The sequence below is a fragment of the Dendrobates tinctorius genome, unplaced genomic scaffold (genome assembly GCF_039654945.1).
Source record: "Dendrobates tinctorius isolate UK_male_01 unplaced genomic scaffold, ASM3965494v1 ptg000003l, whole genome shotgun sequence".
In the NCBI taxonomy this organism is placed as follows: Eukaryota; Metazoa; Chordata; class Amphibia; order Anura; family Dendrobatidae; genus Dendrobates; species Dendrobates tinctorius.
This window is the reverse complement of record NW_027361671.1, coordinates 19765634-19777914: the sequence shown is the minus strand read 5'-3', so window position 1 is coordinate 19777914 and position 12281 is coordinate 19765634. Positions and strand designations below refer to the sequence as shown.

General features: G+C 38.0%; 1 protein-coding gene across 1 annotated transcript in view; it reads right to left on the bottom strand.

Annotated features, from left to right (window-relative positions):
• ADGRV1 (adhesion G protein-coupled receptor V1) overlaps positions 1 to 12281 on the bottom strand; it is a 732030-nt gene that overhangs the window by 646511 nt on the left and 73238 nt on the right. The window contains exons 8-10 of the mRNA XM_073580638.1: positions 7708 to 8273; positions 2687 to 2951; positions 2249 to 2578 (exon numbers count right to left, since the gene is read on the bottom strand). Coding sequence (XP_073436739.1) covers positions 2249 to 2578; positions 2687 to 2951; positions 7708 to 8273 — 1161 coding nt within the window. The remainder of the gene's footprint in view (positions 1 to 2248; positions 2579 to 2686; positions 2952 to 7707; positions 8274 to 12281) is intronic.

Genomic DNA, 12281 nt, shown 5'->3' with positions numbered 1-12281 from the left:
TGCTGCGTGTGAAAGGTAAGTAACGACCGCTGCTGCGCAAGTCAATAAACTTAGCTATAAAAAATCTAAACTTAGACAAATATAGTGGCATTTTTGACTCTATCTGCTGCTCAGTAAAATGAACGGGTACTAATGCCGCAGAATTTTTGTATTCCATAAGAATAGACGGTTGGGACTCTCAGGTTGCGGTCCTCAAAATAATCATCGGTTTACAATGGGACACAGCAGTAATAACACAACTGGAGCACAGTGACACAAACCATGGGTCAGACCCAGAAGATCATCAGGGAAAGACAATGCCAATGACACAAACTAAGGCCTTATTCACAGGTGCATGACAGGGTTGTGCAATAAATAAAATGTTTTTCATCTGTATGGCGGTAAATTTTTCTTTCATTTAATTTTAGCCTGTTCATTTTTCAAGTATGGTAAAAAATCCAGGATGAGACTCAAAAGGTGGTTTTTATAATATGTCCCTCAACAATCAGTCCATGGTAAATAGACAGCACGCAATGCCATGTCGTATTCACAGACCGACTCACTATAATGGGTGAGTTGGGCCTATAGATCGAGCCAGTGGAGGACATCTCAGTTTCCTTAATGCATGCCATCGGCAGATTTAATAGTATCTTTAGTGGGTGGCATGGTGGCTCAGTGGTTAGCACTGCAGCCTTGCAGCACTGGGGTCCTGGGTGCAAATCCCACCAAGGACAACATCTGCAAGGAGTTCGTATGTTTTTCCCTGTATTTGTGTGGGTTTCCTACAGGTTCTCCGGTTTCCGCCCACATTCCAAAGACATACTAATAGGGAATTTAGATTGTGAGCCACATGGGGACAGTGCCAATAATGTCTGTAAAGCGCTGTGGAATTAATGGCACTATATAAAAGAGTAAAATAAATAAATAAAATAAATAATGACTTAGTAATTATGAAGCGCCATCATTTCAATAAGGCTTATCCCTTCAATTGAATATTTGAGGAACGACAGGACTGAATGAAGACTCCTTTGTGTGTATTGTACAAGTATATTGGAAGTTTTTCCAAATCTCTTGTTCTAAACCATGTAGCACAACAAAAGTTCGGGCTTTTCTTATTAACACTTTGGCAGCGTTTTTCATGTGCACTGATCTTTTGGCCCATTTGTCTAAGAAAGAAAGGTTGGATAAATAGAAATCTTTTAATATAAAGCGGTGGGTCATTGCTTTTTTCCCTTATTACACAAAAGTAAGGCTTTTCTGGGAGGACTGCCAGACACCTACTTTGAGCATGACATAACACCACGATTGTCATTGGGGTTATATTACGTAATCTTTGCAGGCTTCCTTAGTGTTGCTGTACATTATTGTATTTTAATAAAACCCACAGCTCCTAAACAAAAAGATTCTCCTGGTTTCCATGGCTAAAATGGTTATCCATAGGCAAATGTCAAGAAAAAAAAAGTGTGTACTAAACTATGCCAGAACTACAAATCTCAGACATTAATAAGCTGTGGAGGAGCAAGATCCACTCAATACTTGGGTGTTTTCAATTACATTTCATTCAATGGATGAAGAAATAGAAATGAGTGAATTTATTTGAGTAGAATAACATTTTCCTTAAATTTTATGTAAATACTTATGTCCCCCCAAAAAATTGAGAAAAGTATTCAAAGTGTGATACCTTTATTGGCTAACCAGAGAAATTATATTTGCAAGCAAGCTTTCAGGGCTCAAAAGGCCCCTTCATCAGGCTAGATTACAAGTGAATTGACTTGTAATCCAGCCTGATGAAGGGGCCTTTTGAGCCCTGAAAGCTTGCTTGCAAATATAATTTCTCTGGTTAGCCAATAGAGGTATCACACCTTGAATACTTTTCTCAATTTTTGGGGGGGACATAAGTATTTACATCTATTTTTCTGGCTAACATGGTATCACAATTTTATTTTGTATTGTACACCTTAAATTTTATAAAATTTCTATTCTCCAGAATCTGTATTGTTTGCAATCCGCTACATGTGAATTCAGCAAAATGATGGCCACATGGTGGCCTCCACTATGTTCAAGGTCCCTATTCTTGGGCCTCCAGAGCCCCGATCTCGAGGTTGATGAATGTCCCAATGGTTGGACTCTCAGCTATCAGCAAGCATCTCTTATTATGTGTGCTTTTGAAAAAAAAAAAGGGTCCAATAAAAGGAGGCTTTTAAAATGACCTTCATTGTATTGTACATATTTTCATAACGTTTGTAAACCCATTTTCATGATACTCTACCTGTACAAGAAAATGAGCCCCATTCTGTAGAAATGCATCATTTCTTATTGATAGTTGTACTTTCAGAGTTGTTTTTGACTCTTCAAATATAAGACTGTTCCTTGATGAAACATTAAGAACTCCATCTTTTGCTCTTATTGGATCAACTGGTCCAGCTGGGATATACAGTGCATTATAAACTAATTTCACATCCCCTTTGGCTCCACCTTTCCTCACAAAACTCAAGGTCAAGCCTCGACCCTGAGGACTGCTCTCAATTTTCTGCTCTTCAATAGCGAGAAATTGAATCAGACCATATACATCATCACTGTCCTGGATGTAAAAGAGAAGCTGCAAAATAAGTATAGGATGGTCAGGTCAATGGAAATAGGAATTCAATATTACATTTACATCTCTGTGGATGAAATATAAGAATAATATTTTTTCTGGATTACAAACCTCTGTTGGAGAGCCAAGCTCTACACCACCTTGAGCTGACAAGATCTGTAACAGATATGCCTCAGCTTCTTCAGGAACATCATCTGATACAATTGTGAGGGGAATTGTTGCCATCATCTGCCCCTGCAGGAACTGAAGAACTCCAGCATCTGGCAAGATATCAGCGGTCACAGGTGATGTATCACTGCTATTCCGCCTGATGACCCATCTTAATGAAACATTGCCGTGAGTCCCTCCATTTCTTACTATAGTTATTCCATCATATCTAGGCAGAGAAAAAGTCATCTATATTGTTACTTCTGTATTAAGGCTTTTAATATACATACATCTCACCAACTTCACATATCATGGTTACAGTAGCATGGAAAGTTTGGGCACCCCTGGTAAAAATTACTGTTATTGCGATCAATTAAGCAAGTTGAAAATAAAATGATCTCTAAAATACCTAAAGTTAAAGATGACACACTTCCTTTGCATTTTTAGACAAAAAATTGTCATTTTTTTACATTTTAAAAATTACAAAAAGGAAAATGGGTTGATGCAAAAAGTTTCTATCATCGTTAGGAAAGGCCAGGTGATGCAAATTTCTCAGCTTTATAAAAACCCAGCCTCCTCTAACCTTGTGTCAATAAACAGCAGCCATGTGTCCTTCCAAGCAGCTGCCTAGCACTCTGAAAATGAAAATGGTGGAGGCCCAAAAAGCAGGAGAAAACTATAAGAAGATAGCAAAGCATTTTCAAGTGGCCCTTTCCTCAGTTCAAAATGTAATTAAGAAAAAAAAACATTTAACAGGAACAGTGGAGGTCAAGATAAGGTCTGGAAGACCAAGCAAAATTTCAGTGACAGCTCGTCATAGGATTGCTAGAGAGGAAAATCAGAACCTCTGACTTCAGAAAGATTTAGCAGACTCTGGAGTTGTCGTACATTGCTCTACTGTTCAATGACACCTGCACAAATATGGCCTTCAAGGAAGAGTCACCTGAAGAAAACCTCTCCTGCATTCTCACCATAAAATTCAGTGTCAGAAGTATATATATAAACAAGCATGATGCATTTTGGAAATAAATCATGTGGACCAATGAGGTTAAAATAGAATTATTTGGCCCCAATGATCAAAGGTATATGTGGAGAAAAAGTTGCAGCCAATGGTACGAGGCACGTTTCATGGGTAGAAGGAAGAATGGATTCAATGAAATTTCAACAAATTCTTGATACAAAGCTAACACCATCAGTAAAAAAAAAAAGCTTAAGTTGAAAAGAGGATGGCTGCTACAAATGGATAATGATCATAAACACACGTCAAGATCCACAATAGACTACTTCAAAAGGCCCAAGCTGAAGGTTTTACAATGGCCCCAAATCTGAACGCCATTGAAAATTTGTGCCTAGACCTCAAAATAGCAGGTCATGCAAGACGACCCAGGAATCTCACAGAACTGGAAGAATTTTCCAAGGAAGAATTAATGAAAATCCTTCAAAACAAGAGTTGAAAGTCTCTTGGCTGGATCCATAAAGCGTTTACAAGCTGTGATACTTTCAAAAGGGGGTGCTACTAGGCACTAACTATGCAGGGTGCCCAAACTTTTGCATCCATCCATTTTCCTATTTGTAATTTTTAAAATGTAAAAGATGAAAATATTTTTTTCCCCAAAATACAAAGGAAATGTGTCATCTTACATTTTAGGCCTTTTAGAGATCATTTTATCTTCAACTTGCTTAACTGTTCACAATAACAACAATTTTGACCAGGGGTGCACAAAATTTTACATGCCATTGTATATTTACTTTAGTACTCAATGTTTTTCCCAATAGCCCATAAATTTATCACAAAATATTGACTCAGTAACATTTGCTAAACTAAAACAAATCATTCAGATTCCTTCGAATACAAGAGCCTCCGTTCAGTTCAACAAAACTGACTTTTTTTTAATTTGAGTCTTAATGAATTTGGTGCATCTTTAACCCCTTCTGACATATGACGCACTATCCCGTCCATGTACCCTGGACCTTAATGCCCATGGACGGGATAATACGTCATACGCGATCAGCCGCGCTCACGGGGGGAGCACGGCTGATCGCGACCGGGTGTCAGATGATTATCACAGCTGACACCCGGCACTAAGTGCGGCTCCCTGTGTGCTTCCCTGACACCCTCAGAACAACGCGATGTGATTGCGTTGTTCCGAGGGCCTCCTCCCTGCAGGCCTCCGGATCCAAGATGGCCGCGGGGTCCTTCCGGGTCCTGCAGGGAGGTGGCTTGTCAGTGCCTGCTGAGAGCAGGCTCTGGCAAGCCTCCTGCACTGCCTGTCAGATCGCTGATCTGACACAGTGCTCTGCAAAGTGTCAGGTCAGCGATCTGACACTATAAAGTGATGTCCCACCCTGGGACAAAGTAAAAAAAAAAAAATTAGCAGGTGTAAAAATATTTTTTTTAAAAATTCCTAAATAAAGAAAAGTCAACACCATAAAAATAAATAAATAAAAATCCGAGGCAAGAAACAATGCTTTATCATCATACCGCCGTACAAAAGTGGAATAACATGTGATCAAAAAGACAGATATAAATAACCATGGTACCGCTGAAAACGTCATCTTGCCCCGCAAAAAAATGAGACGCCACACAGCATCATCAGCGAAAAAATAAAAAAGTTATAGCTCTCAGAATAAAGCAATGCAAATATAATTATTTTTTATATAAAATAGTTTTTATTGTATAAAAGCGCCAAAACATAAAAAAATTATATAAATGAGGTATCCCTGTAATCGTACTGACCCAAAGAATAAAACCGCTTTATCAATTTTACCACACCCCACCCAAAAGAAATTCATGAATTGCTGTTTTTTGTTGATTCTGCCTCCTAAAAATCATAATAAAAAGTGATCAAAAAATGTCATGTACTCGAAAATGGTACTAATAAAAACGTCAACTGGTTCCGCAAAAAAACAAGACCTCACATGACTCTGTGGGCCAAAATATGGAAAAATTATATCTCTCAAAATGTGGTGATGCAAAAACATGGCGAGTATATTGATCAGCTTTTAATAATGGACCTAAAATGACATGGTTGGGATTAATATAGGAGAGAACTTCTTAAGTCGATGCTTGACTAGTGATGTTTATGAAAGTGTCAGGTCGACTGGCTTTTTTCAATAGCTAAGCCAGCCCCCTTACCTTTCACACTTGAATCAAAGACAAAGAAAGGGCTTGGTCACACCTTGATTTAACCTGTCCCTTTTGTCACATTATTTTCAGGAGTACCATCATTTCTGTCCAGGCCTATTAGATGAGTTTTATTATTTTTTTTTTTAATTCTGTGGAAGCATGGTTGAAAAGCAATGTCTGACTTTCATTTGTTCATTTTCATAGATTTTTGATTTCTTATTACTTTTGTCAGATTCAAGTTATTTCTGTGACCATTGTGGGTTTTTCTTGTCAATAAACGAGGGGTACCAACAATTTTGACCACGTGTGTACAAAGTCCCAGAATCTGCACTTATTAGAGATTTGATAATTAAACTATATTAGTATGCTGTATACAGTGGCGCTTGAAAGTTTGTAAACCCTTAAATTTGACCAAAAACAAAAACAGATGTTTCAACAGGTCCTAATAGAAGATAAAGAGAACCAAATTATACTAATGAGTCAAAAAATTTTAGACTTAGATTCAATATCACAAGCCTGAAGTATGTGAACCTTTGCTTTCAGTATCTGATGTAACTCCCTTGTGCAGCAATAACTGCTACTAAATGTTTTTGGTAATTGTTGAATAGTACTGCACATCAGCTTGTAGGAAGCTTTGCTCATTCCTCCCTATAAAATAATTTCAATTATCTTTATATTGGTGGGTTTTCTCCCATGAACAAGTCACTTCAGATCCTTCCATAATATTTCTAAAGAATTAAGGTCAGTACTTTGACTTGGCCATTCCAATACTTTAACCATACTTTTGTAGAAAGACTTGTGTGCTTTGGATCAGTGTCTTGGTGAATCACCCAAATTTTCTTGAGATTCAGCTCGGACGGATGACCTGACATCTTCCTTTACAATTTGCTGATATTTTTCTGGATTTAGGAAAACCTGCCATGGGCTTTTATTTTTTAAATGGAATACAGGAAGGTAGCTGGGTGGTATGTTTCCTCCCCCGGCCTGGGTTTTCAATATTGCCTTTGTAAGAAAAACCCTGCAGCAGAGGGTTGGGTGTGTCAGTTTTGGTTTTGCAAGCGTGCAGAGCAGAAGGTTCTGCAGAGCCAACCTGTGTGAAGCAATACAGAGACAAGTGGAGCCAACAGGCCTGGCACCCCTCAGCGTGCATGGCGCGTTCCCAGTTATGGACGATCTTGTTTCCCGGCTGCGATTCGGAGCATATCGTATGCTGTGTATTTCTGTGAGTTGGACATTAAAACACGTTTTGCTTTGAACTTTTTTGCTGGGTCACTGACTCATCACTGGACAGTGTGGACACTGTTGCATTACAGTTCACATACTTTTGCCACTCATGTACATATGATGTTGGATCATTTTCATTGGATAATATTTTTGACTTATTTGTTTTTCTTTACCTACTTTTGGGACTTCTGATGAAGTTTCAGGTCAAATTTAGTAAGAAATGTGAAATATTTTGAAGGGTTCACAGATTTTAAACACATAAAAAAACTTTTATTTTCTAACTGGACAACCATGTATGGATGAGTTGAATATTTTTTCTCTTTGAAAGATGTCCTCCGTAGTGGCAGGGCAGCACAGTGGTAAGACTGAACAACTCATCTTCTGTCTTGTCTGTGCTGTGGAGGCATGGTTCAGACTTACCACTCTCTCAATGCCACTGCGGAGGCCATCTTGGATGCTGGAGGACCAGAACATCAGTCTCAACAGAGGAGGCAGCAAAAGGCAGACGTGAAGCACAAGGTAAGGTGAATATACATGAAAAATGCAACATCACTCTTAGATATCAGGGTGGAGGGCCACTTAAATTCTGTCACAAAGCAGGTTGTTCCTTAAATAAAAAACCTTAAAACTTTACCTTGATATTTTATCTTCATCAATAGTTACTATCTGTGCAAGAATGGCACTGTTTATGGACAAAACACCATAGGGTTTATCATTGGGTTCAATGGTGACATAGACAATACTTGGATATTGTAAAACAGCGTCCCCTTGTAGGGATTCTTCCATCAGAACAATTTGAAAGGACTCTGCTATTTCTGGGATTGCATCATCAATAATTTGAAATTTTAGTGTAATTTCCTGAACTTTTGGAGGAAATATAATTGTATTATTTGGCTGAAGGTCTATGAAGTCATTTTTGAGCTGTGCGCTAGAGGATGAGTTCCCAGTGATGATTCTGTATTTGATGGAGACTTCAGAGTCATCAGAACCAACAACAGTATCAGTAAGAGTCTTTCCACGGATCACAGGAATAATGATCACATCTTCTATCTCGGGTACTATGTAAGAGCTCTGACTGAATCGCACCGGGCTATCATTTTTTTTTATATTTATCAGCAATGTGCTCTTTGTAGTGTTGACTTCTGCACCGTCATATACGTTTGTAAGTCTTAAAGTAAAGTTTTCATCATTTTCAGGTATCTATAAAATAAAAGCAAAACTATTTTAGAGAACTATGGAAATAAACCTTTAAAGACAGACCTTTATTTCTCCCATAAATCAATAGTATACAGGAAAATAAGAAATTTTGTAATATATCTTATTAGAGAAATCTGCTTGTTTCTCGGCCAGGACTGATCGTCCATTCTCAAAATCCTCAATTCAAGGTTAAAATCTATCTTCTGTGAAATACAAATTTCCTATTATTAGGTAGATGACAGTTGGTGCATATACAGATCTATGGAACTTGCAGCAGATTGTCTGTGTCTGTCTCTAGCTCCTCCCTACTCCATAGAATTTTAAAAGCACCAACTGCCCTCTCCTATCTCAGTAATGTGAATATCTATCTTCAATGAATACAGATTTTACACATTTTACTCATTAATTCAGAGTGAAAGCTTAGTCCAGGAGGATAAAGAAGTACTTTTTTTCTGATAAGATATATTACAAAGTTGCTTCTGTTCATGTATAATATTAGAATTACAATGAAGGTTGCTCTTTAATTAAATTGGAAAAAAACCTTTAAGTAAATGCAAATAAATGTGACTGAGCATCGTCATCAGTTACCTGCTCACATATTATAATTTCATACCATTAGCACTGTATGTGTCAGATTCCATTCACACCATGTTTGCTGTGTTTTCTGTGTATACACCAATATGCCCATAAAGTTTAATGGACAAACAAATGGCCTAAGAAATGAGTAGGCTAAATGCCAGAAATTGTGAAAGAAAATATGTCAATAGGATCACCCCTCCTAAGATGTCTATATGGGCATGTAGATCTTAGGAATATGAATAAAATGATACCTTATGATATCAGTGATCTGATGACTCATTCCAGAGAAATTCATATTTTTCTTAATATGTAAATGAATGGTTAAGATCTATGGGCCGGACATAGATCTCCCTGAGAATCTGCCTCCAGAGCGTATTTTAAATGAAAGGTCAAGTTACCAGTGTGAGACATGTAATAACTCAGTCTGCTCTCCTGATCTACATGTCTCACACTGGTAATGCTGCCTTTCATTTAAAATAAGCTCCGGAGGCAGATTCTCAGGGAAATCTATGTACAGCCCATAGACCTTAACCCCTTCACCACCTTGTGTTTTTCCATTTTTGAGTTTTCATTTTTTGCTCCCTTTCTTCCCAGAGCCATAATTTTTTTATTTTTTCTGAGAATTTGGTCATGTGAGGGCTTGTTTTTGTGGGACGAGTTGTACTTTTGAACGACACCATTGGTTTCACCATACAGTATAGTGTACTGGAAAACGAGAAAAAAAGTCAAAATGTGGTGAAATTGCAAAAAAAAGTGCAATTTGACAATTGTTTTTTTTAACCATATTCACTAAATACTAAAACTGACCTGACATTATGCTTCTCAGGTCACTATGAGTTCGTAGACGCCATTTTCTGAGATTCATAGTGTCTCCAATTTTCAGGATCTGGGTGAGGGCTTATTTTTTGCGCGCCGAGCTGACATTTTTATTGATACCATTTTGGTGTAGATACGATCTTTTGATCGCCCGTTATTGCATTTTAATGCAATGTTGCAGCGACCAAAAAAAACCTAATCATGGCGTTTTGATTCTCTTCTCGTTACGCCTTTTGGCGATTGGATTAATTCTTTTTATATATAGATAGATCGGGCGATTCTGAATGCGGAGATACCAAATATTGTATTTTTCATTAATTTCTTTTGAATGGGGCAAATGGGGGGTGATTTAAACTTTTTTAATTATATTCTTAAAAACATTTTTTTTTACTTTTTACTGGCTTCAATGGTCTCCATAGGAGACCAGACTAAAAGCTGCGATCTTCTTATCGCTTGTGTAGCTAAAATGCGCATCAGGCTATGAGTGGCGGCCACTGGGCAACGCTAATAGCTATCCGGTAATGATAACCACAAGGGTCTCCTGCAGGCCCCGGGTTGTTATGCCAACCCATCAGCAACCAGCGGTTATGTGACACGGGCACCAACGGGTGGGGATTGTGACGCGCTTTCAGAGTGGGCATGTTAAATACTGCTGTCAGAGATTGATAGCGGAATTTAATGTTTTAACAGCTGCGGGTGGATCTCGATTCCACCCGTTGCTGTTAGGGTTCAGAAAAGTTGCGGGTTCATCGCCGGAACCCGCAGCAAACAGGGGGAGGCGACCTCTAAAATACCTATATGTCTAATGTCATAAAGGGTTTAACAGCTCATTTAGATATTAAGAAAAATAGGAAGTTCTCTGGAGTAAGACACTGGACAACAAATATCAAGATATCATTTTATTCAGTTTTCTATGGCCTATATGCCCACATAGGCGATTTAGGAGGCTTCTTATTAATAACAAATGCCCTTTAAGAAATTGGCAAATAAGGAAATCAGTATTTTGATACAATTGAACAAAGACTATTGAGAAACATGCTGGAAATGTTTAAACAAAGCAGTGAATGCAGCTGTTTTGTGGATCAATGAATATTTATGTGATGGATATTAATTACATTAGGAAGCTCATGAATAAAACAAAAATCTAATGCATTTCAATATGAGAATATCTCCCGTTATTAACAAATCAAGTGCGCTGATTGTGCTCCAACACGTCTACACCGATTTCAGATCTAATTAGAAAATAAGTAATAATACTGTTTTTATGTTTGTTTAGTCTGTTACTGTTACATTACTGCTTAACCTGTACTTTCATCTTAGAGATTTATGGCAAGAGCACAATGTATGTCATATATGTCTAATAAATGTGAGTCTTGAGTCATTTAGAGAAACTGATATCCCATCATGCCGGTGGTCACCAAATGATCAAATAAAACACTTGTTTCTCGAGTAACTGGATCACTTATGATGACTTTAAAAAAGCCATTATCATCTGCAACACATCGCTCCCTGTAATCAGGGCTTATGTAATCAAATGAGGGTGTATGGGATAAAACGATTTTATCCTATCAGTACTTTTCAGCCTCTGAAAACAGCAGTGCAAGGGTGCTGTTGACTTATATATAGTTGATCGGTGATTACTAATGAAACAAATCAGACCGTCTAGAGGTTATCTGCAAATGTATTAATCTCTTCATTTTATAGAAAATATGAATTCAGCTAAGCACACATGAAAGACCCCTGTTTCGGTGTTGGACACAGGACTTGAAATTTTTAGATCTATCCTGTGGATATGCCATGCAGGTCTCAGATGAGGACACACCCTGAAGTTGAACAATGATACAGTAAAGAGTGGTCCAGAGCACAAATTAGTTTTCCTCCTAAATCCCTATCTATTTAATGTCATAATTTAATATATTTTCTAATACACTTTAAGTAAAAATTCCCTATCCTTCCCTAACTACATTATCCAACTGCTTTTTTTTCTTATAATTTCTGTTGTGATAATGCTTCATTTGAGACTAATCCAGTGTTTGCTGGATACTCAAGCGAAGCGTCATCAGGGTGCAAAGGTTGCGGCCACTATTATAAGAATACCCGGCGAGAAAACCAGTTACTTGCAGGGATGGAGCTGGTCTTTGTAAGCTGCGTATTTGCCTTACAACGAGCACTGACAGTGCACTCTGTTGTTGGCTTGTTAATACTGATCTGAGTCAGTGAGCAAGTTCAGTGTCATTGTGCACATCGAATCATGACAGAGCAGGGACTAGCCCAGAGCCCAGCCCCTGAAAGGAAGGTCACTGAGGATGCTTCATTTCAGGGAGGGGGCAGAGGCCGCGGCTGTGACCGCAGTCTCTGCCCCCTGATGACGCTTTGTTTGAGTGCACTGGTGATACGCAAATTAAGTGTCATAAAGGAATTTTAAAAAATTTAAAAAAAAAGAAAAGCACTTAGTGTAGTTATGGATTGATATGGAATTTTTAATTACAGTATATTAGAAAATAGTTTAGATTATGGCATTAAATAGATAGGCATTTAGGATGAAAATTAATTTACATGTGACTGCTGAGGCAAGTGATTGACTGCAGTGGATAAGTGGGTAAATAAAGGCAGATG